The 26,578-nt window shown below is 41.3% G+C and overlaps 2 protein-coding genes across 2 annotated transcripts in view; both read left to right on the forward strand.

Annotated features, from left to right (window-relative positions):
* The first annotated feature begins 265 nt into the window (after positions 1-265).
* Positions 266-22,513, forward strand: HUS1 (HUS1 checkpoint clamp component). The gene is made up of 8 exons (XM_060781534.2): positions 266-453; positions 4,228-4,355; positions 6,673-6,849; positions 8,931-9,038; positions 14,359-14,433; positions 17,933-18,032; positions 20,321-20,452; positions 22,219-22,513. The coding sequence occupies exons 1-8, from the start codon at positions 402-404 to the stop codon at positions 22,299-22,301; spliced, it is 855 nt and encodes a 284-aa protein (XP_060637517.2). The 5' UTR covers positions 266-401; the 3' UTR covers positions 22,302-22,513.
* A 1,910-nt stretch (positions 22,514-24,423) lies between these two features.
* TNS3 (tensin 3) overlaps positions 24,424-26,578 on the forward strand; it is a 42,553-nt gene continuing 40,398 nt past the window's right edge. Inside the window, exon 1 of the mRNA XM_060781537.2 lies at positions 24,424-24,588. Within this exon, the coding sequence (XP_060637520.2) occupies positions 24,573-24,588 (16 nt within the window). The 5' untranslated portion in view covers positions 24,424-24,572. The remainder of the gene's footprint in view (positions 24,589-26,578) is intronic.

Genomic DNA, 26,578 nt, shown 5'->3' on the forward strand with positions numbered 1-26,578 from the left:
AAAACCCACACGAACTGAGTGATTCCAGCCATGAAAGCCTTCGACAATACATTATTATTATTATTATTATTATTATTATTATTATTATTATTATTATTATTATTAAAAATGCACTTGGACCCAATGGCCCAATGCCAACAAGCTTTAAACCTATCTGGAACCTAGAACAGGCATGTAAGCAATTCAAAGTGAAAAAGAGAGAGAGAGCAACGCTCGGATTGGCTGGGATTTGTCGGCCAAAGATTACGTTTCCCAGGATGCCTTGCTGAGTTCAAGACAGCATTTCCGGGTTGTCTCGGTGGAACCTGATGGCAGCGGGAAAAAGAGCATGTCGAGGGAGGAGGCGCACAAGGCGGGGATTCCAATAGAAGCCTGAGGCATTCCTTGGCTCTTTCTTCACCATGCGCTTCAGAGGGAAGCTGGTGGACGTTGCGTGCCTCAACCACTTCACTCGTGAGTATGAAGACGGAAAGAGAAGGGCTAGTCTGCGCAGGCGCCTGGGCGCCGGTTTGATTGGCTCCGGCTCTTCAGCTGGAAGGGCTCGCGCCCAGGGCTCCTCTGACGTCACTACGCTCGCGGGACTCTATCCTCCATCAGTGGGGTGCAATGTCTCAGTGATAGTCTCAATGATCTTGTGTAGAGTAGCCTTGCAGGGCTCATCTCAGGAAAGTGGCTGGCACATAGATCACTGTTTCTTTGACTGGGGGGGGGGGGGGTGTCCCCTTGGTTCAGTGTTGGTGTCAACAAATTGACAACACTAAAAGGTTCTTGAACACCTTTGCACTAATCTGTTAGCAACAAGGTGCAATGTTTGCAGAAAAAAAGAAAGTCTGCCTGTTTAGCAAACTGCAAAGGCTGATCATCAGTAAAAGTTTGCTTTTATACCTATTTTAGATCTATATATATAAAAATGCTCTGTGCATAATGAGTACCTTAAAAACAAAACAACCAATGAATGAAATCACACCAAATTTAGCAACAAAATGTCTCACAACACAAGGAGTGACCATCACTCAAAATATTATGATTTTGTCATTTGGGAGTTGTAGTTGCTGGGATTTATAGTTCACCCACAATCAAAGAGCATTCTGAACTCAATCAACGATGGAATTGAACCAAACTTGGCACACAGTTCTCCTATGACCAACAGAAAATACTGGAAGGGTTTGGTGGGCAGTGTCCTTGAGTTTGGGAGTTGTAGTTCACCTACATCCAGAGAGCACTGTGGACTCTAACAATGATGGATCTGGACCAAACTTGGCACGGATATTTCATATGCCCAAATATAAACACAGATGGAGTTTGGGGGAAACTGGGATTCGCAGTTCACCTACAATCAAAGAGCATTATGAACCCCACGAATGACAGAATCGGGGCAAACTTCCCACACAGAACCCCCATGACCATCAGAAAATACTTAAGACCATCCAATCCAATCCAACCCAACTCCCTTCATCAAGGCAAGAAAACATAATCAAAGTCGTCCTGACAAAGACCCATCCAGCCATAGATATAGATAGATAGATATGATTCACACATGCAGAGATATAGTATCATAGATTTGAAAGGGACCCTTAAAGAAGGACAATGATATCTTGCATGTTCCAGGGTGGGCAAACCAGACAATCTCCACATCAATTCTGACAAAGAAACAGCAAGAAATATTGTTTACCGACAAGCATAAAGACATTACATATATTAGAAACCAGCACTTTCTCATTTCTTTATTTTCCAGATCAACAGACTGGGCCACTGCAACGCGTGGCAGGGGACAGGTAGTATCTATATAAATAACTAGCCGTCCCCTGCCATGCGTTGCTGTGGCCCACATGGGGTTCTGTGTGGGAGGTTTGGCCCAATTCTATCGTTGGTGTGGTTCAGAATGCTCTGTGATTCTAGTTGAACTATAAATCCCAACTACGACTCCCAAATGTCAAGATTATATTTTCCCCGAACTCCAACAGTGTTCACATTTGGGCATATGGAGTATTCATGTAGAGTTTGGCCCAGATCCATCATTGTTTGAGTCCACAGTGATCTCTGGATGTAGGTGAACTACAACTCCAAAACCAAAGGACACTGCCCACCAAACCCTTCCAGTATTTTCTGTTGGTCATGGGAGAACTGTGTGCCAAGTTTGGTTCAATTCCATCATTGGTGGAGTTCAGAATGCTCTTTGATTGTAGGTGAACTATAAATCCCAGCAACTACAACTCCCAAATGACAAAATCATTTTTTTTTTTAGTGAAGGACATACATTGGGTTGTTAGGTGTCTTGTGTCCAAATTGCATGTCAATTCGTCCAGTGGTTTTTGAGTTCTGTTAATCCCACTGTTATATAGAAAATGTAATGTTTGTTTGTAGGATTAACAGAACTCAAAAACCACTGGACAATTGACTCCAAATTTGGACACTAGACCCCTAACAGACCAACGAGTGACCATCACTCATAAATCCCTCCTAAAAAACAGCAGAAAGGACTTAAAACCCCCAAAAAGCTAAATGATGATACAGCGCATGCGTGAAAACAACAGCTCCCAGCATCCCCTACACCAGGCCCTTTAGGGGAGGAGGATGCTCCAAATGCACTGCTTCCAAGCTGCAAGCTTGCTTCTCCTTGGATGTCTTTGAGAGCATCCCAATCCATAAATGTTTCCTATTTCCTAATCCTGGACTGCAACTCCCAATGAACCCTTCAGATAGATAAGATATATAGATTAGATAGAGATAGATAGTAAGTAGATAGATCAATCAGGAGGACTGCTGAGAGTTGCACACCAAGAATAGGTAGAGAAGGAAGGTATGAGTGAAAGAAAAGGAGAAGGGAAGGAAGGAAAGAGGTAGAGAAGGAAGGAAGGAAGGAGAGAAGGAAAGAAAAAAAGGAAAGGAAGGAAGGAAAGAGGGAGGAAGGGAGGGAAGGAGAGAAAGAAATAAGAAGAGAAAAAAGGAGGTAAGGTTGGCCACAGCAACGCGTGGCAGGTACAGCTAGTACTTCATATAAAGGAAAATGTGTTTACATTGCCATCAAATAATCACTATAGCACCGGGAGGGCCTTCGCACAGTTAAAACTTGTGCGCCAGCTGTGACCATACCTCATGAAGTCTGACTTGACCATGGTGGTCCACACCTTAGTTACCTCTAGACTGGATTACTGCAATGCACTCTACGTGGGGCTACCATTGAAGACGGCACGGAAACTACAACTTGTCCAACGTTCGTCAGCCAGATTAATAACTGGGGCTAGTTATAGGGAGCAGTCGACTCCCATGTTTAAGGAGCTCCACTGGCTGCTGTTTATTTTCCGGTCCCAAATCAAGGTTCAGGTTATCACCTACAAAGCCCTAAACGGTTTGGGACCCACCTACCTTCGTGATCACATCTCTCTCCACGTACCAACCCGGGCCCTTTGATCTTCGGGGGAGGCCCTCCTTTCGCCCCTACCAATCTCACAAGCTCATCTTGTGGGCACAAGGGAGAGAGCCTTCTCCTCTGTGGCTCCCCGCCTCTGGAATTCATTACCTGGAGTGATCAGGAAAGCCCCTTCACTAGAAATATTCAAAAAGAACCTTAAAACCTGGCTCTTCCGCTGCGCCTTTGGCGAGTAGGTGCAGAACATGACACTATTGCAACCCTCAACGTTTTTGCTACTGGAGTACACGCCCTCCAAATGGGAAGTTTAGCTTCACAACTCTGTGTGTTTTTATGAGTCCCCTGCAAATAACCTCCTATTTTTATCTCATTACAGTTTTTTTTAATCGTTTTATCCTGTACATGTAGCCCGCCCATTGTTATAGTTATCGTGATTGTGTTTATTGGAATGTTATTTTATGACTTTTTTGTTCTTTTGTAATTTTGATTATGTTGTTTTGTTGTTTATGCTTTGGGTTTATTTTGCTGAAATATGTTGTCCGGGCTTGGCCCCGTGTAAGCCGCTCCGAGTCCCCACTGGGGAGATGGTGGCGGGGTGTAAATAAAGTTGATTATTATTATTATTATTATTATTATTATTATTATTATTTATTAGCTGTTAAATGTTGTATACTTTTGGGGAACAGTCTGTAAAATTTCATATTGCTATTTTCAAGCTATCCACACATCCTATTTCTGCTGCATTACCATGCTATTATGACAATAGATTTGTATTTATACTACTTAATTGTGGAACTGTGCATAAATGCTTTTTTCTCCAAGCCATTAGATTATATTGTAATATACTGTCTCTGTAGGTGTGGTAAACACAATTACAAAGCTAGCCAAGACCTGTACTCTACGCTTCACAGTTGACAAAATCTACTTCATTCTCAATGACAAGGTAGCAAATGGAGGTGTTAGCATGTGGTGTGAACTCAATCAGGTAAGAAGCAGATAAAAAAGTTGATGTTGGTAATAGCAAATTGTGATGTTTTCCAGTTCATTTATTTAAAGAGGAGTATTATTATCCCTCTGTTTCATAGATTTGGAGAACAGGAACAGGTGATTGCCTAAGGCAGAAGGTTTAGATTTTGTGTCTACCTTACGCCTTGCTATCCAGATAATGTTTCTCTTCTGCCAAACTGAGTCAGGCTAATTTTGTACAAAAGTAATACTCTTTGGTTTACCATTCCATTTGTAGAACCTTCACCCTAGTTCTAGTAGACCACGAAATCATAGTTTTGCGTTCCCTAATGGCAGCGTAGGCTGTAGTGAAATGATTGACCATTTTTTGGCACTTTTCCCTAACACTACACCAATTTTGCATTGGGCAAGTTTTCTAGATTTGGGGGTGGGAAAGAATACATAGGAATTTTTGACTAAAACTTGAATTTGGAATTAATACAGTCAGGCTTCCACATTTGCAGGTTTAACTTTTGTGGATTTAATTATTTACTGATTTGATTAACCTGTTCTCTCTAGGTCTACCATGGCCAGAAGTTAACTATGGAATACCTTGGAGGGCCCAGAGATTGCTCTCACATGTTAAAAATAGCATTTTTAAAAATTTGCAATTTTTCCACTACATCTCTAATTCCAGCAAAAGTAGAGGGCACATACATGGTTATTACAAAATAATGCCCAGATTTCAAAAATTCATGATAAACATTTTAGTGAACACACACGTATGAAACCTATATCAATGTGAAGAGGAAGTCTTCACGTTTTTTTTTCTACATTCAGGCGTGCTGCCTGGACGGGGTAATTGCAAGAGCAGCCACCATGAACAGAGCTAGCCGGGATATGGGGATACCTCAACCAACGGTGTAGGAGGTGCTCTGGAAGTGTCTACATGCACCCATATCACTTGTAGTTGGTGCAAGCACTCATACGCAATGGCCATGTTGTGCAAAGATGTTTTGGCCTCCCAACTACCAGAAATCCCAATAGCTGGTAAATTGACTGGGATTTCTGGGAGTTGTAGGCCAAAACACCTGGGGACCCACAGGTTGAGATATATATATATATATATATATATATATATATATATATGTATATGTATATGTATATGTATATGTATAATACATATATATTATATATTTTATTGTTATATATACTACTATATAATACAATGTTACTACTATATATTACTGTATTAAATAGACTCATAGAATAGACTTAGAAGGGACTCTACCATGGTATTTGGGGAGAACAGAGAGGAAGGAAGGAGAGAAGAAAGGAGGGAGGGAAAAAGGGAAGGATTGAAGGAGGGAAAAGGGAGGGAAGGAAGGAAGGAAAGAGAAAAGGAGGGAGAGAAAGAAGGAAGGAGGGAAGGAAGGAGAGAAGGATGGAAAGAAAGAAGTACCAAAGGAAGGAAGAAGAAAAGTAAAAAGGAAAGAAAAAGGGAGGGAAATGCAGGAAAGAAGTAAAGAAGGAAGGAGAAAAGGAAATAAAAAGTGAAAGAAGGAAGGAAACAGGGAGGGAAGAAAGGAGACAAAGGAAGAAGTAGAGAAAGGGGGAGAAAAGGAAGAAAAGAGAGAAGGATGAAACCAAAGAGCGAAAGAAGGAATGAAAAAAAGAGGTAGAGAAGGACGAAAGGAGAGAAAGGGGAAGGAAAATGGGGGAAGGAATAGGTAGGTGATACCTCTCTTTCATAATAGTCCAGATATCTATCTCTACTTTGAAAATTCTTACTATAGGCCACAGCAACACGTCGCAGGGCACAGCTAGTATTTACATAAAACTGTAATTCAACATAAGACTGTCCAACTCTGATTCAACCATTATTCTAACCTTCTTCAATGTAAATATGCTTATGTATCCTTCCAATAATAATAAATAGAGTAAAATAATAATAGTAATAATAATAAAAGAGTAAAATAATAAATGTAATAATAACAATAATAGAGTAAAATAATAAATGTAACAATAACAATAATAGAGTAAAATAATAAATGTAATCACAACAATAATAAAGTAAAACAACAACAACAACAAAGTAAAGTAATAAATAACCTTGACTCGAGTATAAGCCAAGGGAGACTTTTTCAACCTAAAAAAGGACTGAAAAACTAGGTTTATAATCGAGTATATACAATATATTGTTGGACTACAAGTCTCAGCATCCATAGCCAACATAGCCAGTAGCCAACAATACTGAAGAGAGACATAATTTTCATTACTAATTTATGTCATAGAAACTGAGTCCTGAAGGCAGTTCAAAGCCAACAAATACTTTTCCAACTACTTTGTCATTTTAGGAGAACTTCTTTGATGAGTTCCAAATGGAGGGAGTGGCTGCAGAAGACAATGAAATTTATTTAGAGCTGACATCTGAAAACTTCTCTCGAGCTTTGAAAACAGCACAAAATGCTAAGGCAGTGAAAGTCAAGTTGACTAATAAGCAGTGTCCCTGTCTCACAGTAGCCGTGGAACTGGTAAGTAAACATGTATCTCTCACTCTCCAAAATATGAAAACTACATTTCTAAAACAGCAACTTGTTCATCTTTAAAGTGGGATGCAATAGTAAATGAAAAACAATGCTCATTACCATTTCAGGAGCAGTTATCAATAAAGCAAAGCCTGTTCTTTCTTTCTGTGGCAGTACAGAAGATTCATCTGATAATGGATCTCAGTGTTCATGGGACTTTTTAGAATCGTTATAGCATATTTCAGTCTATACTGAGACAAACCCCTTTCTGTGGTGGGGCTTATAGGTGAAAACTGATGACAGACAGCTTAGGCCCAGCATAGCTGTTCCCATAATTGAAGTTTTACTTTAGATGGGATTATCACTTACCTTGTAGCTAGCTATCCACTAGCTTGATTTCTGTAGCTTCTGATGGTGATCTTAAAGATTTCCAGAATGATGCCTAAAACAAACAGCATACAGCTGAAATCAACAAACCTACTTCACGTGAAGTATATCTGTGACAAAGTGATAGTACAGGCGTATACAAAAACTACTTGCTCCTACTTTGTTTCATTTCCAGTAGAACAACTCCCACAACTGGAATTACCTTGGGCTTGTGTGAGGTTCTCCAGTGGGCTCCCAAATAACTTTTGCAATATGGCCTGCAGAAAACACAATAATAATAATAATAATAATAATAATAATAATAATAATAATAGGAGGAGGAGGAGGAGAAAACTGGCGAAAGAAGTCTCTCCATGGACAGTTCCTGGGAAAAATAGAGAGCAAAATTGACAAAGAAAAAACATGTCTGTGGCTCACAAATGGAACTCTGAAAAAGGAGATGGAGGGCCTGATTCTGGCAGCCCAAGAACAAGCCATTAGAACCAATGCCATCAAAACCAGAATTGAAAAGTCGACAACAGATCCCAAATGTAGACTCTGCAAGGAAGCAGATTTTTTTTGTCGTGTCAGAAGCGACTTGAGAAACTGCAAGTCGCTTCTGGTGTGAGAAAATTGGCTGTCTGCAAGGACGTTGCCCAGGGGATGCCCGGATAATTTTTGATGTTTTTATCATCTTTGTGGGAGGCTTCTCTCATGTCCCCGCATGAGGAGCTGGAACTGATAGAGGGAGCTCATCCGCCCCTCCCGGATTCGAACCTGTGACCTGTCGGTCTTCAGTCCTGCCGGCACAGAGGTTTAACCCACTGCGCCACCGGGGGCTCCATAAGGAAGCAGATGAAACAATAGATCACATCCTCAGCTGCTGCAAGAAAATTGCACAGACAGACTACAAGCAGAGGCACAACACTGTTGCTCAGATGATTCATTGCAACTTGTGCCATAGATACTTTATAAATCTCAACATTGTTCTCCAGCTTCCTGTAGTTTTCAGTCATTTCTTTATAAGAAGATAGGTTTAAAGAGAAGGATAGTTTTAGGTAAAATGGATTGGGGGGCCCTGGTAGATTGGGGCCCCCAGGTGGCACAGCGGGTTAACTGCTGAGCTGCTGAACATGCTGACCAAAAGGTTTGCAGTTCAGATTCAGGGAGCAGGGTGAGCTCCCGCTGTTAACCCCAGCTTCTGCCAACCTAGCAGTTCTAAAACATGTAATTGTGAGTAGATCAATAGGTACTGCTTCTGCGGGAAGATAACGGCGCTCCATACAGTCATGCTGACCACATGACCTTGGAGGTATCTATGGACAACATTGGCTCTTTGGCTTAAAAATGGAAATTAGCACCACCCCCATAGAGTCGGACACGACAACAACAACAACAACATTTTTATTATGGTCCAAAGACCCTTATTACACTGTAGCATACAAGTTATGCAGATAATGAGATTAAGAACATTCAGTTGATTGAACACACAAATTTGCAAACAGTTAAAACTGTTTAGAATACATGTTGGCTAAAAACAAATGTAAAAGACTACAAGACTTAATGTCAGGGGAATCCTTTACTATCACCTTTAGCCCTCCTGTGCATAAGTAATCAGAAGTTCTTGGGCTGCCATTTAGATAAATTGGTTTAAGTAAGCAGTCTTCACCTTGCATTTCACTCACATTTCATCGTATACTACCTTATTTCCTTTTCTCTAGCCTTCCTTATCAAGTAGTAGCCGCATTGTGACTCACGATATACCTGTGGGGATTATCCCAAGAAAGTTGTGGAATGACTTCCGAGAGCCCAGTGTGCCAGATTTTGATGTGAGTCACCTTTAATTTCAACTGTTTAAATATTACTTCATGTACGTTCAATTAAACACTGTTCCGTACAGTTATCGCCTTTTAGATCCTTTTCTCTTAATGCAGAATAACCTTATATGTGCTTCAGATCAACATTTTTTTCTTATTGACACTTTTCATTAAACAAAATGTTGGGTTGATTGTATAGGTATATTCCAATTAACAAAGTAGATGTCATCTTGGACATTACTACTTCAGGAAATGCTGTATATATATATATATATATATATATATATATATATACTAGCTGTGCCCTGCCACGCGTTGCTGTGGCCTATAGTAAAACTTATCAAAGTTGAGGTAGATATCTGGACTATTATGAAAGAGAGGTACCTACCTATTCCTTCCCCCTTTCTCTCCTTTCTTCCTTCTCTACCTCTTTCTTTCTTTCCTTCTTTCACTACTTGGTTTCATCCTTCTCTCTTTCCTTCATTCCCTCCCCCTTTCTTCCTTTGCCTTTCTTCCCTCCCTGTTTGCTTCCTTCTTTCGCTTTTTATTTCCTTTTATTTCACCACCATCATAACAATAACAATAATGCAATGCATTGCCTCCGGGACCTGACACCTCTCCCATTCCCCCTAAAAGGGTCTCATAGGAATAATAGCATCATAATAATCATAGAAATAACAACCTTTACCCGCCACGCATTGCTGTGACCAACCTTCCCTCTTTCTCTCCTTCTTTCCCTCCTTCCTTCCTTCCCTCCCATCTTTCCTTCTCCTCTTCCTTCTCTATCTCCTTCCTTCCCCCTTTTTCTTTCTCTTCTGGCCTCTTTCCTTCCTTCTCTCTTTCCTTCTTTCCTTCCCTCCCTCTTTCTCTACATCTTCCCCCTTCCTTCACTCCCTCTTTCCTTCCTTCCTTCCCTTTTTTCTTTCCTTCTCTCCTTCCTTCCTTCCCCCTTTTTCTTTCTCTTCTGGTCTCTTTTCTTCCTTCTCTCTTTCCTTCTTTCCTTCCCTCCCTCTTTCTCTACATCTTCCCCCTTCCTTCACTCCCTCTTTCCTTCTTTCATTCCCTTTTTTCTTTCCTTCTCTCCTTCCTTCCTTCCCCCTTTTTCTTTCCCTCCCTCTGTCTCTCATTTCTTCCTTCTCTACCTCTTTCCTTCCTTCCCCCTTTTTCTTTCTCTTCTGCTGTCTCTCTTTTCTTTCCTTCCATCTTTCCTTTTCTTCTTCCTTCTTTCTCTAACTTTCCTTCCTTCCCCCTTTTCTTTATCTCCCTTTCTCTTTCTTCCTTCTTTCCTTCCTTCCTATCTTTCCTGGATTTTGACAGGGCGGGAAGGGGTGCGGTGGGGTTTGGAGGTGGCGTGAAGTAAAAGGAGGTAAGATTGGGGCAGGCAAGTGATGGAGCGTGAGGTTGTGTGTGTGTGTGCGGCAGCGGGGGGAGTGATGGAGCGTGGGGTTGCGTGTGTGTGTGCGGCAGCGGGGGGAGTGGGGTTGCGTGTGTGTGTGCGGCGGGGGGAGTGATGGACCGTGGGGTTGTGTGTGTGCGTGCGGCGGGGGGGTGTGTGTGCGGGAAGCGGCGTGGCGGGGCTTGGAGTGGGCATGGCTTCCGCAGAGGGAACTGTGTGCGCGCGCCAGGGAACTTGCGGCTGGGCACCAATGCGCATGCTCAGTTGTTTTGCCGTTTTGTGAGTGTGTTGTTGTGTTGTTTTTCATTTTGAGTAGATATGTTTGTACCTTATGGGTTGTGTTATGGGCATGGGAATTTTGGTTAAGTTTCGTTGGGGGGTTTGTGAGTTTTGTTGATTTGCCGTTTTGTGAGTGTGTTGTTGTGTTGTTTTTCATTTTGAGTAGATATGTTTGTACCTTGTGGGTTGTGTTATGGGCATGGCAATTTTGGTTAAGTTTCGTTGGGGTTTTTTGAGTTTTGTTGTTTTTCCGTTTTGTGAGTGTGTTGTTGTGTTGTTTTTCATTTTGAGTAGATATGTTTGTACCTTGTGGGTTGTGTTATGGGCATGGCAATTTTGGTACAGTTTCGTTGGGGGGTTTTTGAGTTTTGTTTCCTCGTTGGATGCCCCTAACAAATTTATATATATAGATGTGTGTGTGTGTGTGTGTGTGTGAAATGAAACATCCAAGTTGTGTATCAAAAACAAAAACATTTGAGCGTTCTGTAGACTACGAGCTTTCTATAGATTACTGCAGACACAGATTGCAGCCAGGAAATCAGAAGACATTTACTTCTTGAGAGGAGAGCAGTGACCAATCTTGATAAAACAGTGAAGAGTAGAGACATCACACTGACAACAAAGATACGCATAGTTAAAGCAGTGGTATTCCCGTTAGTAATCTATGGATGCGTGAACTGGACCATAAGGAAGGCTGAGTGAAGGAAGATAGACACCTTTGAACTGTGGTGTTGGAGGAAAGTTCTGAGAGTGCCTTGGACCGCCAGAAGATCCAACCAGTCCACACAGGGCATGGACTCCTGTTGTGAACGGTTCAAGTAGTTTCAGTCGTAGTTTCAGTCCAGGAAATAATGCCTGGCTGCTCACTGGAGGGAAGGATAGTAGAGGGAAAGACGAAGTACTTTAGCTACATAATGGGAAGACAGGAAAGCTTGTAGAATAATAATAATAATAATAATAATAATAATAATAATAATAATAATCTGAATGAAGCAGATGAAACAATAGATCACATCTTCAGCTGCTGCAAGAAGATCGTGCAGACAGACTACAAGCAGAGGCACAACACCGTTGCTCAGATGATTCCTTGGAACTTGTGCCACAAATACCATCTGCCTGCGACAAAGAACTGGTGGGATCACAAGCCAGAAAAAGTTACAGAGAATGAACACGCTAAACTCCTCTGGGACTTCCGGATTCAGACATACAGAATTTTGGAGCATAATACTCTTAACCTCACAATCGTGTTAAAAAACAAAGTATGGATTATCGATGTCGCAATCCCAGGTGACAGCAGGAATGGAGAGAAACAACTGGAAAAGCTGACACGATATGAGGATTTAAAGATCAAACTGCAAAGACTCTGGCACAAGCCAGTCAAGGTGGTCCCAGTGCAATCGACACACTGGGTGCAGTGCCTAAAGACCTTGGCCTACACTTAAACACAATTGGTGCTGACAAAATCAACATCTGCCAGCTGCAGAAGGCCACCTTACTGGGATCTGTACACATTATTCGCCGATATACAGAGTATACAGAGATGCGTGACCGCATCTCTGTATACAAACCCACACAATCCCTTCGATCATCCGGGGAGGCGCTACTCTCGATCCCACCAGCATCGCAGGCGCGGTTGGTGGGGACGAGAGAGAGGGCCTTTTTGATGGTGGCCCCTCGACTCTGGAACTCACTCCCTAAAGACATCAGACAGGCCCCAACCTTGGCAGTCTTTAGGAGGAGCTTGAAGACGTGGTTGTTTCAGTGTGCCTTCCCGGAATAATGATTTCATAGCACTTTGTCCTCCAAAGCACTTCATACTTTTTAGACCTGCTCGTATGCCCTTCCACAAACGCCACTATCACCTTTCGTCCATGTCCCAGCATTATTTCCATTTTAACTTTACATTTGGCCTTCCCACTGTTTTTAATTGCGTGTTGTCTTATTGATAATGTTGTATATTTGTTTATGTTTTATTTTAATTGCTTGTACTGTTGTTGTCTTGTTTGTATTGTTGTATTCGGGCATGGCCTCATGTAAGCCGCACTGAGTCCCTTGGGGAGATGGTAGCAGGGTACAAATAAAGTGTTATTATTGTTATATATAACACAGTCCTAGACACTTGGGAAGTGTCCGACATGTGATCCAATACAACAGCCAGCAGAGTGTCTGCTGTGGACTCATCTTGTTGTGTTTCAAATAATAATAATCTTTATTTATACCCCGCCACCATCTCCCCAATGGGGACTCGGGGCAGCTAACATGAGGCCAAGCCCTTTTAAATACAATACAGCACAGTAAAATACAGAATACAAAACAAAATGCATCAGAAAATAAATTAAGATAATGATTCTGGGGAAAATGGAAGGAAAAAGGAAGAGGGGCTGATGGATGGATGGTATCCTTGAAGTGACTGGCTTGACCTTGAAAGAGCCGTGGGTGGTGATGGCCGACAGGGAGCTCTGGCGCGGGCTGGTCCATGAGGTCACGAAGAGTCGGAAGCGACTGAATGAATAAACAACAACATAGACTATGAAGAGATGCCTTCAAAAATGCAAGGATGTCGACATTTCCTTTTTCTTTCATCACAAAGCATTTCACAAAGCATTTCACTTGCAATCTAAATGGCTATTGTTCTTGAATGCTTATGCTGAATGACTAAGTGACTGAAAACATAAACCCGGACAGTTGACATATGCCCTAACATGTTGGGTGTTTTGGAAATTTCCATGATTGTGTATTCCTGCATGGCAGGGATTTGGACTTCATTGCCCTTGAAACCTTTTCCAATCCTATGATTCTATTATAGTCACTGGGTCCCCCTCATTCCATCAGGTTACATTTATTCCCCATCAGAGCCAGAAATCTCCTTTCTTCAGAACTTCCTGGAAAAAACCTACACAGCTGTTTCATGCGATACTCAACCTCTCCATCTGGGAGCCTGTCCTTTTTGTGAAGAACATCTCTGCAAGAATTACAGAGCCCTCCACAGGATCAGCATACAAAACTGGTTTCCCATCTCATTGATTCAAGAACAGTTGGAGAGGCTCCATAATGCTAAAGTCTGCATGAAATTAGGCTAAAGTCTGCATGAAGTTAGGGAATCTTTTATTTATTTATTTATTTATTTATTTATTTATTTATTTTTACTATAGCGTACCTCATGAAGGCAGATCTGGCCAGGGTGGTCCATGCCTTAGTCACCTCTAGACTGGATTACTATAATGCACTCTACGTGGGGCTGCCCTTGAAAACAGCTCGGAAATTCCAGATGGTCCAACGGGCGGCAGCCAGGTTGTTAACCAGGGCTCCTTACAGGGAGCGGTGAATCCTCCTGTTCAAGGAGCTCAACTGGTTGCCATTCATTTTCCGGACCCAATTCAAGGTGCAGGTTCTCACCTACAAAGCCCTGAACGGTTTGGGACCCGCCTACCTTCATGACCGCATCTCTGTATACGAACCCACACAATCAGTTTACTACAAATACATTCAGAAAACTAAAAGTGATGTATTTTGCTGGATTCTTAGTTTAGCCATAAATGTCCTTAATTCTTTATGGAATAAACTGTGGTTTTGTCAGTTGTGCAACGGAATGGTAACAAAGTGAGACATACGTGGCTCAGATATCATGTTTTCAGTGCAGCTGCTTTTATTTTGCAGGTGAGCATTTATTTACCTGTGATGAAGACCATGAAGAGTGTTGTAGAGAGAATGAAAAACCTCAGTAATTCTATAGTAAGTTGTGACATTCCTAATTTAAATATGAGTTGCGGGTAGACTTCGCTGTAATTTTGGGGGCACATTTCTACTTGATCATTGTAAATCTCTGGGCTAAACTGGGCAAGGCACTGTACAGCAGAATCGTGGACTGGGGGACCAAATTGATCATAGAGATTTGGAAGGGCCGTAGTTCTATTGCACCCCACAGAAAGAAAATTTGAGAAAAAAATGTTTTTTTTTTCCAGAATGCTCTCCTTTTGCCATGTTTTAAGCAGAGCAGAGACCTTTTAAACAGAGAATTAATGCAGTTTGACATTACTTTAACTGCCGTGTTTCAATGCTAGGGAATCATGGGAGTTATAGTTTGGTGAGGCGCCAGAAAAGGCTAAATACCTTGTCAAACTACAACTTTCATAATTACCTATCATTGAGCCATGGCAGTTAAAGTGGTGTCAAGCTGCATTGATTGTACAGTGTAGATGCGTCCATTGATGTTAGCTTCTCAGTAATTTCCTGTCCGGTCTAGTGTCCAAAGACAGGCATGATGAAGCAGAATTTCTCCCACTCGCCCACAGTTTCATCTGCGGCCTCTTGGGCCAAAAGAGTTCTTTTTGTGCCCTTGAGGATACATGCATCTTTGGCCCTCACTTTTCTCACCAATGCTTTATTATTATGATGTTTGTTTATATCCCATTTTTCTCTCCATAAGGAGACACAAAGTGGCTAACATTAAAAGCATTACAATATAATTTAAAATATACAAATGTACAAGAATTAAAATAGTATTAAACATCATTAGTATTTATTTATTTACTATTTTTCTACCCCGCTCTTCTCACCCCGAAGGAGACTCAGAGCGGCTTACAGTTATGGCAAAATTCAATACCGCATTAGAAATACTAAAAAAAACCCCAACACATTAAGCAATAAAAAACAATAAACAATAAAATGATAAAAACATGGATACAATTAAAACCGATTCAAACATAATGCCTAGTATTAAAAACAATTCAGGTTAAATCCATAAAAACATAAAACCACAGCAGACCCTGACGTGGTACAAATTACAGAGAGCGGTCAACCCTCCTGTTTAAGGAGCTCCACTGGCTGGTGTTTATTTTCCGGGCCTAATTCAAAGAGCAAAGCCCTGAACGGTTTGGGACCTGCCTACCTGCACCACCACATTTCCATCTACGAACCCACACAACCTCTTCGATCTCCTGGAGAGGCTCTGCTCTCCCTCTTCCCCTCATCGCAAATGCGACTTGTGGGGACGGGAGAGAGGGCCTTCTCTGTGGTGGCCCCCTGGCTCTAGAACTCACTCCCCAGAGACATTAGGCAAGCCCCCATGCTGGCAATCTTCAGGAGGAACCTGAAAAACTGGTTATTATGTGCTACTGTGGTACAATTTGCATAAGGTTTCTGATTGGCCAGCCAAAACATTCTAAGATTCTGATTGGCTGCCACTGTGGTACAATCTGCATATGGTCACTGATTGGCCAACTTCAGCATTCCAAGGAACAATTTGCATATGGTCTCTGATTGGCCAATCTCAACATTCCGAGGTAGCAGACCCAATCTACATCCTGCTGCAGTTTGGAGGAGGGTGGACCATGGATGATGGAACTTGCAGTACCTTGACTCACTTACTGAAACTACTGCGGCCCTCATCCAATGACTGATCAAGACCAAAATTGGCACACAGAGCCTCCATGACCCACTCTACATCCTGCTGCAGTTTGTAGGAGGATGGACCATGGATGATGGGACTTCAAGTACCTTCACTCATTTCCTGAAAACAATGCAACCATCATCCAATGACCAACAAAGACCAAACTTGGTATACAGAACCCCCATTACCCACTTTCTCTAATAACCCGGGCAGCGCCGGGTCCCCAAGCTAGTAGGACATAAAGTTAGTAACATCTATGATTAAGACAAAGCACAGCAAAAGTATACAGTGATATAAAGTAAAAAACAGTTCGATATACAATTTGATTAAAACCATATTTTGAAACAGTATAGGGACACTTAATGTTTTCATCCATCGGTTCTCATCCTTCTCTTTGGAGTATAGAGGACAACTACAGTTCATCCTCTCATGTCTCCTCATAATCTTTTATCTTCTCCAGTTCTCCTCAGGTCTTTGTTTCTAGACTCTTACTGTCTTTTTTAGTATTCTCAGGATGTGTTCCAACTTGGCAGTGTCTTTCTTAAAATGTGATATTTACTTCCGTAGGCAATATTTCCTTCCTCGTACAACTGTTGAAATGAATGTGGCTTTTAGAACATTACTCCCCCCCCCCTCCCTTTCCGGACAACTATGACTTCAATACTTCCAGGAGTGCCTCTCCCTTTCTACCTGCCTGATAATAAATGTCTGCAGGAGGGGTCTCTCCTTTGTGTCCCATCAATGTGGGCAAGGACATGGCTGTGACATTCCAGTTGAGGAACACCCTCGCCTTGCAGATTTGAGTGTTGCTAATGTTTTCTTTCTGTTGCCAAACGAAAATATGGCTTTTCAGTAAAAGATGTATGGAATAATTTATTTCAAGTGTTTGTGTACATGGTTTTTAAAATTGTAGTTTTAATCATTGCGTTTAATATGTTTTGTATTCTACAAACTATAATTTTAATCTGGAAAATACTTAAGTATTTATATTGTATACTGCCCTGAGATCCTGTGATAAAGGGAGTTCATTTAAAATAAAATAAACTATTGTTTTGCCTATTTCAATGCAGTTGTCTTTGTGCATTTAGAGCTAAATTTGCAGACATATTGAGAAAATCAATCGTGTCTTCTATTTTCACAATTTCTCCAAGTAGCTGTGGAGAGGGTCCCAATTTGTTCTTTTTAACATATTGCCCATATTTTTTTCAACAAAAAATCAATTCTTCCATGTCCATAATTTCCCTGATTTTCTCCATAGGTGGATTTAATTCTTGCTTCCATTCTCTTGCAAAGATAATTCTGGCGGCAGTTGTGATAAATGTAAAAAGTTTATCTTCTTGTTTATTTAATTGTAGATCTAGATCTGTAAACCCAAGTAAATAGTACTCCGGTTTTTTTGTGAACTTTATTTAAAAAATCTTCTGTATTTCTTCGTGTATTTCTGTCCAAAACTTGGATGCTACTTTACATGTCCACCACATTTATTTTTTAGGGAATATTTTTTAATAATAAAAAGACATTAACCATGAAGATGGAATGGAAGTCAATTTTCTTTTTTATATATTTTTTCTTTTTGTATTTTTTCTTTTATCTTTTATTATTTTTTCATTTTTCATTTTTGTATTTTTCACTTTTTATTATTTTTTCCTCTTTTTTCTTCTCTTTATATACTTCTATCTTTTTCTCTCTTTCTATATTGTTATTGTTCCTACTCTTTCGTTGTATTATGGAAAATCTAATAAAATTCTTTAGAAGAGAAAATCAAGACTCAGGTCTATTTACATTCTTCTTATGACAAAGTTGAAATGACAGAACTTCATGATTGGTTTGCTTTCATTGCAGGTAATAGAAGCAAACCAAAAAGGAGAAATGAACTTGAAGATAGAAACAGATTTAGTGTCAGTTACAACTCACTTTAAAGATCTTGGGAATCCTCCTTGGGGTAGGTATTTTACTTTTCTTCTCAGATAAGCAGTCCTAACATTGGAATTTACGTTTGAATCCTGCACTTAGAGGACATTTAAAGAAAGCCGGGGCAAGTATGACTTTAAAGGCTTTAGCTGTCCCATCCTGTCCCCAAATTCCAAATCAAGTGAATAAATGATATGGTAGCTTCAGATAAAAGAACGAGAGAGAGAAAAATATGTAAAGTTTGTTGCCACAATTGAATGAAGGAAATATTTTAGAAAAGAAAAATATGATTGAAAGGGTAGGGGACTTCCTTTTGGGGACTGACAAATTTTGAAATGTCACAATTTCCCTTTCCTCTGTGGCTTCTTGTTCCTTTTGGACAATAGAGGAGTTAAGACTGTTATGATAAAGCAGAACACTGTTCTATCTTTTTTGTATATTCAGGGTTTACTTGAAGTGGCTCTGAGGATTTAGTACTGAAATCTGGGAGAATGTGACAAACTAACATTCCCTATTTGCTATTTGGTAGCATTGTTTAGGTCATAACTGTCATACATTAAACAAAAAGATGTTTAAAAGAATATAATATACCTTATATATTCGAGTATAAGCCGACCCGAATATAAGCCAAGGTAACCTAATTTTACCACAAAAAACTGAGAAAACGGATTGATTCACGTATAAGCCGAGGGTGGGAAATGCAGCAGCTACTGGTAAATTGCAAAATAAAAATAGATACCAATTAAATTACATTAATTGTGGAATCAGTTGGTTATATATTTTTGAATATTTACAAAAATGGTAATTTAAGATAAGACTGTCCAACTCTGATTAAATGATTATTTACCTTCTTCAATGTAAATGTGCTTACATATCCTTCCAATAATAATAAAGAGAGTAACATAATACATTTAATAACAATAATAAAAAGAGTAAAATAATGAATGTAGCAATAACAACAATTATACAGTAAAATAATAAATGTATATAACTTCGGCAGCACATATACTATATAACAATTCAAGGTGCAGGTTCTTACCTACAAAGCCCTGAACGGTTTGGGACCCGCCTACCTTCGTGACCACATCTCTGTATACGAACCCACACAATCTCTTTGATCATCTGGAGAGGCCCTGTTCACGCTCCCACCTGCATCGCAAGTGCGATTGGTGGGGACGAGAGAGAGGGCCTTTTTGGTGGTGGGCCCTCGACTCTGGAACTCACTCCCTAAGGACATCAGGCATGCCCCAACTTTGGCAGTCTTTAAGAGGAGCTTGAAGATGTGGTTGTTCCAGTGTGCCTTCCCAGTATAATGATCCCATAGCACTTCGTCCTCTAAGCACTTTATATTGTTTTAGGTCTGCTCGTATGTTCCCACAAACCGCCCCATCATTTTCGCCCATGTCCAACATTATTTTTTAATCTTTTAAATTTTAATTACATTTGGCCTACCCATAGATTTTAAAGTGTGTTGTCCTATTGATAATGCTTATGTTATTGTTTTATTGTTTTGTTGTTTTTAAATTGCTTGTATTGTTATTGTTATTGCTTGTATTGTTGTATTTTGGGCTCGGCCTCATGTAAGCTGCACCGAGTCCCCTGGGGAGATGGTAGTGGGGTATAAATAAAGTGTTGTTATTATTATTATTATTATTATAGAGTAAAATGATAAATATAATAATAATAACAATAATAATAATAAATAGAATAAAATAATAAATGAAATGAAAATAACAACAACAACAACAATAATAATAATAATAACAATAACAGAGTAAAATAATAAATAACCTTGACTCGAGTATAAGCCGAGGGGGACTTTTTCGGCCTAAAAAAGGGCTGAAAAACTAGGCTTATACTCGAGTATATACAGTACTCAGTTTTAACTACCTACTTATAGGTATATTTCCTTGGGAGTAAGTTACACAGTTTAAAATAGGGATTGGCTACTACTGTGATGTAAGGGCCAATTCTCAGTCCAGAATCTCCCAGAGTTCACACAGAGTCCCAAAAATGTACCTAAAAGATGAAATTGACCAGAGCTATTTTCCTGATTTTGAATCTTTTAAAAGCTGGATAGTGTTGAAGAGGCTTGAAACTTTTTTGGAAGACTGAATTGCCACTACGGAGGCTTTCAGAAGAAATAATTTGTCCTTTAGGAAGGGGCTGGAGAAGTCAAATGCTGCAAAAAACAATTTTGGGACATGTAGCCCCAGCGTTAAACATTCGCCACCCCTTGTTTTAAATATTAAGAAATGATTTACGGTATATAGTAACTATGGCCACATTTGGTAAAATATCTGTCTTTATGAATTCTAGTACCTGACCATGCATCTCAAAAATCGACTGAAGAGAGACACCCTGAGAGTATGGCTGAGGCACGCATTGACATTAAAAGACTTCTCCAGCTGCTTGCAGGTCAGCAAGTGAATCCAACAAAAGCATTGTGTAGTAAGTGTTCCTTTTAATATGTAATTCGCAACTTATAAAGAATAGTATAATTTACTTGCATCATTGGAAGCAAAATGTAAATACAAGGATGAATATTTTTGGGGCAGGATCCATGTGCATGTATTGTGTACTGTCAACTACCTATAAAATGGAGGAGTAGAAGTAGTTTTAAGTGCAGCGTATTTGGGATAGAGGACTCAAATTCATCTTTGTGACTGATGCACACCTTTGTGGCTTCGGTCCTTCCTGGAGGGTCGTTCCCAGTTGAAGCTGGGGGACTCCTGCTCGGACCCCTGGCCATTGACCTGTGGGGTCCTGCAAAGTTCTATTCTGTCTCCCATGCTATTTAACATTTACATGAAACCACTGGGAGAGGTCATCCGGAGTTTTGGATTGCGGTGCCACCTCTACGCAGATGACACCCAACTCCACTACTCTTTTCCATCTGACTCCAAGGAAGCTCCAAGGATACTGGACCAGTGCCTGGCCACTGTGACGATCTGGATGAGGACGAACAAGCTGAGGATTAATCCTGATAAGACAGAGGTCCTCCAGGTCAGTTGCTTGTCTGACCGGGGTATTGGGTGGCAACCTGTGCTGGATGGGGTTGCACTCCCCCTGAAGTCACAGGTCCGCAGCTTGGGGGTCCTCCTGTATTCAGTGCTGACGCTTGATGCGCAGGCGTCGGCGGTGGCCAGGAGGGCCTTCACACAATTAAAACTTGTGCACCAGCTGCGACCATACCTCGTGAAGCCTGACTTGACCATGGTGGTCCATGCCTTAGTTACCTCTAGACTGGATTACTGTAATGCTCTCTATGTGGGGCTGCCCTTGAAGATGGCGCGTAAACTACATCTTGTCCAACGCTTGGCAGCCAGATTAATAACTGGGGCAACCTACAGGAAGCGGTCTACCCCCCTGTTTAAGGAGCTCCACTGGCTGCTGTTTATTTTCCGGTCCCAATTCAAGGTACAGGTTATCACCTATAAACCCCTAAACGGTTTGGGACCTGCCTACCTTCGTGACCGTATCTCACTCCACGTACCAACCCGGGCCTTCATTCCTCAGGGGAGGTCCTCCTTTCGCCCCTACCAATCTCACAAGCTCGTCTTGTGGGCACAAGGGAGAGAGCCTTCTCTTCTGTGGTCCGCCAACTTTGGAACTCTTTACATGGGGAGATCAGGAAAGCCCCTTCACTGGAAACATTTAAAAAGAACCTCAAAACCTGGCTTTTCTGCTGCGCCTTTGACAAGTAGGTGCTCAGTATGATTTTTTATACCCCCTCAATGTTTTTGGTTAATAGAGTTTGTGCCCTCCAAATAGGATGTTCTGCCACATAACTGTGTGTTTTATGAGTTCCATTTAAACTTCCTGCTCCTATTTTATCTCATCATAGTCTGTTAATTGTTTTTATTCAGAATATGTGGCCTGCCCATTGTCATTTCTATCGTGATTATGTCTATTGGTATTTTATTTAATTTTATTTATTTTATTATTACTATTATTTTTTTATTATTTTAATGTCATTTTGATAATGTTTTTGTCTGATGTATTATGTTGATTTTACTGCTGTATTATGTTGTCAGGGCTTGGCTCCATGTAAACCGCACCGAGTCCCCATTGGGGAGATTATTATTATTATTATTATTTGCATTTTTTCTCCTGCTGGAAGATAAGTATATGATAGAGGAGAACTGTGACCAGAATCAAAATTTCTTGACTATTTTAATGTGACATCCTTCAACATGTGGGCTTCTCTTTTGCAGATATTCTGAACAAGAGGATTGTTCATTTCATCTTGCTCCACGAGGATTTCTCTCTCCAGTATTTCATTCCAGCCCTTGCATGAATTGTCATCCCAGTTCACTTGTTTATACTGAGGTATTTCCTTATGCTACCAAAACAAACACAGAAAAAGGAAACAGAAAAGATGAACTTACAATTTCAGTTCAAACCCAATTTCATTAAAAAAAAATACTGTGTACAGAAGTATATATTTTTCACATTATGTTATGGCAAATATAATTAAAGTTAAACTCTCTTTTTTACATTTTTATTCAACTGGATATGGATGTTTGATTTTTTCAAAAAAATAATCTATTCGGTTATTAGTTATTTTGTTGTCTTTAACTGCTCTTTAATTCGATGTCATGCCATCTTATGTCGACCCTGTGTATGAGAGACCTTCAACTTACTCTGTCATCATCAGTCTCGCACAGATCTTGTAAACTCAGGGCTGTGGCTTTCTGGTAGAATCTATTTGCCTGCAATGGGTACTATCAGTTGAAATGTAAACTTGAATCGTTAAATGGAATAGTAAGTATTAACATTCAGCCACAGCTAATATAACCGGTTCACACTGCCATATATTTCAGTTCAAAACAATATAATCGGTGATAAGGCAATGTTGGAATTGTGGATCAACAACATGGTCATATAATACTCAGAGAATTGTCTGTCATCATGGCATAGGGCTAACCAGAACACTAATAGAGCATTTTTCAAGATGAGATGTCATAGACAACATTTCTGTTTTCTACACTCCAGAAATACTCTTCCTCTCTGCATTGGTATATGTGTTTGGTGAAAAGCAGATAAAAGAGTCTCTCATTTGGTATCAGCCATTGGTTGAGGTTCTGGGTTTGAGCCTGCCACTTTTGGACTCTCGCTTGCTGAGGTGTTCCAGCGAGTGTCTCTGTAGATCTTAGAAAACTATTTCTAGATTTAAGTTGTTGACGTGCTGGCTGATACCCAAACAAGGGATGAGCTGGAGATGTCACTGCCTTGGTCCTTTCACTATTGGCTGCTACTTCCCGACGGATGTCAGGTGGTGCAATACCGGCTAAGCAGTGTAATTTCTCCAGTGGTGTAGGGCTCAGACACCTCGTGATAATGCGGCATGTTTCATTAAGAGCCACATCCACTGTTTTAGCGTGGTGAGATGTGTTCCACACTGGGCATGCGTACTCAGCAGCAGAGTAGCATAGCGCAAGGGCAGATGTCTTCACTGTGTCTGGTTGTGATCCCCAGGTTGTGCCCAGACATGTAGCCGGGGGGGGGGGGGGCTTTTGGGGGCTTCACCCCCCCCCCCAAATTTTCATGGTGGTCCACGAGAAGGCCTTACTGGTACATTATTTAAACTTATGTTTATTCATATCATGATCTGATCACTATGCTCAATATATCTAATATTAATGGGGGTATTGGGGTAACGATACAAAAGGTTTGCTAGGGTAGACCGTCTTTCACTCAGACTCAGTCCCCCCCCCCCCAAATCAAACTCAGCCCCCCTGAATCAAAATCCTGGGTACGGGCCTGGTTGTGCCAGTCAGCTTTTGTATATTGTTTCTGTACCCACTTTTTGCTTGATGTTCAAGCAGTGCTTCTTGTAGGTCAGAGCATGGTCTAGAGTGACTCCCAGGTATTTGTGTGCACTGCAATGCTCCAGTGGGATTCCTTCCCAGGTGATCCTCAGAGCCTCAAAACTAAATGGACCAGTACAACACAGCTATATAACCCAGCATATCAAAGTAGAAAATCCCACAATATCTGCTTTGAACTGGGTTATCTGAGTTCACACTGCCATATATTCCAGTTCAAAGCAGAAAACGTGGGCTTTTATTCAGCTGTGTGGAAGGGGCCTTGGTTGTGCAACACCAGGAGCATTACAGGTGCAGCTTGGGTCCTGTGGAAAGTGACCCAGCTGAAGGGATGCACAATGTCCTGCTTGTGAAAGTTACTCACAAGCAGGGCATTGTGCTTCTTCCCCCCTCTTTCCCCTCCCTGCCAAGCTTTCCATACAAAGATGCCTTTGGACAAAGCAGGCAGCTCCCCTCCTCTTCCCAAAGAGGCTTCTTGGCTGAGGAGGGAGATTCAGAGAAGGCCTCGCCACCTGATTGGCGCAGAGCAGTCCGGCCAGGCCCCGCCCCCTTTCCCTCGCGCAGCGCAGAACCCTCTCGCGGCCGGATGCCTCAGTGCGGGGCGTCACTCCTCGCTGACGCGGAGAGGAAGGAAGACCCCCGCCCTCCGCGCGCGCGCTTCCCCTCCTCCCTCCCTCCCCCTCCCTCCTCCCTTCAGGCCCCACATCAGGAGGGGAGCGTTCCAGGGAGGAACCTCGGCCATGACGGCGTCCTTAGGTAGGGCATTCCTTCCTCCCTTCTTCCTTCTTCCCTTCCTTCACTCCTCAAAAAGTTTCCCACAACTTTTTGGCAGTGTCTGCCGGTCACTTGGACAGGAAAAGAAACACGGCCTTGCAATGCCATAGATGTCAACAACTCTCCTCAGGCAGGGCTTTCCATTTTTGTGTGGGAAGTGGGGAGGGGGGAGCTTCCCTGGCACTGAACTGCACTGATGGGATTTTGGCCTGCATCAATAGGAACATAGTGTCTAGATCCAGGGAAGTCATGCTACCCCTCTATTCTGCTTTGGTTAGACCACTCCTGGAATATTGTGTCCCATTCTGGGCACCACAATTCAAGAGAGATATTGACAAGCTGGAATGTGTCCAGAGGAGGGTGACTAAAATGATCAAGGGTCTGGAGAACAAGCCCTATGAGGAGCGGCTTAAGGAGCTGGGCATGTTTAGTAGGCTTGGGCAATCCATGGTTCTAAATGGTTCTAAAGTACTTACAAAACTAAAGTTCTGGTGGTGAAAATTTCAGAACTCGAACAAAACTTTCAAAATTTAATTATTATTTCATTATTGGTGATTTTGATGACAGAACCAATTAGGAGCTGCCATTTATTATGAAATTTTGAGATTTTTGTTAGAGTTCTGAAATTTTCACCACCAGAACTTTAGTTTTGTAAGTACTTTAGAACCATTTAGAACCATGGATTGCCCAAGCCTAATGTTTAGCCTGAAGAAGAGAAGGCTGAGAGGAGATATGATAGCCATGTATAAATATGTGAGAGGAAGCCACAGGGAGGAGGGAGCAAGCTTGTTTTCTGCTTCCTTGGAAACGAGGATGCGGAACAATGGCTTCAAACTACAAGAAAGGAGATTCCATCTGAACATGAGGAAGAACTTTGACAAGCTGTGTCCAGAGGAGGGCAACTAAAATGATCAAGGGTCTGGAGAACAAACCCTATGAGGAACGGCTTAAGGAGCTGGGCATGTTTAGCCTGAAGAAGAGAAGGATGTGAGGAGATATGATAGCCATGTATAAATATGTAAGAGGAAGCCACAGGGAGGAGGGAGCAAGCTTGTTTACTGCTTCCATGGTGATAATCATCATCATCATTTAATTACTTATTAATCGCCCTCCATCCAAGATGCTCTAGGCGATTTACAAGCTAAAATTGTAAAGGATAAAAATACATATATACAGACATTGATAAAATTAACAGAGATCAAAAGTTCTAGTACAGTGGTTCTCAACCCGGGGATCCCCAGATGTTTTTGGCCTTCAACTCCCAGAAATCCTAACAGCTGGGATTTCTGGGAGTTGTAGGCCAAAACACCTGGGGACCCACAGGTTGAGAACTACTGCTCTAGTAAAAAGCCAAGTCTTAAGTGCTAGGGTAAAAGGCCCTAACTCACGCATGGCTCTCATATAGGGTGGCAAGGAATTCCACAAGGCAGGGGCAGAAATAGAAAAAGCTCTGCGTCTGGTTCTTTCCAAGTGCACTTCTCTAGGACCCGGTATATAAAGTAAGTCACGTTGGGATGGTCGTTGTGACATCCGATGATGGAAGAAGGAGAGACGGTCCCTAAGATACGATGGACCCTGGCCGTAAATAATCTTAAAGGTCAGAACTAGCATCTTATATAGACCACGGTAATCAGTTGGAAGCCAATGCAAATGCCGCAACACTGGTGTTATATGGCATTTCATGCGTGTTCTTGTGAGTAGCCTGGCTGCCACATTCTGAACAATATGGAGCTTTCGGGTCGTAGACATCGGAAGACCAACATACAGGGCATTGCAATAGTCCAGCCTAGATGTGACCGTGGCATGGATGACTGTTGTCAGAGCCTCATCAGATAGGTAGGGTGCCAATTGCCTCGCTTGTCATAAATGGAAAAAGGCTTGTTTGCTGACCTTTTATAATAATAATAATAATAATAATAATAATAATAATAATAATAATACACTTTATTTGTACCCCGCTACCATCTCCCCA

Source organism: Anolis sagrei, chromosome 6, assembly GCF_037176765.1.
Source record: "Anolis sagrei isolate rAnoSag1 chromosome 6, rAnoSag1.mat, whole genome shotgun sequence".
NCBI classification, from domain to species: domain Eukaryota; kingdom Metazoa; phylum Chordata; class Lepidosauria; order Squamata; family Dactyloidae; genus Anolis; species Anolis sagrei.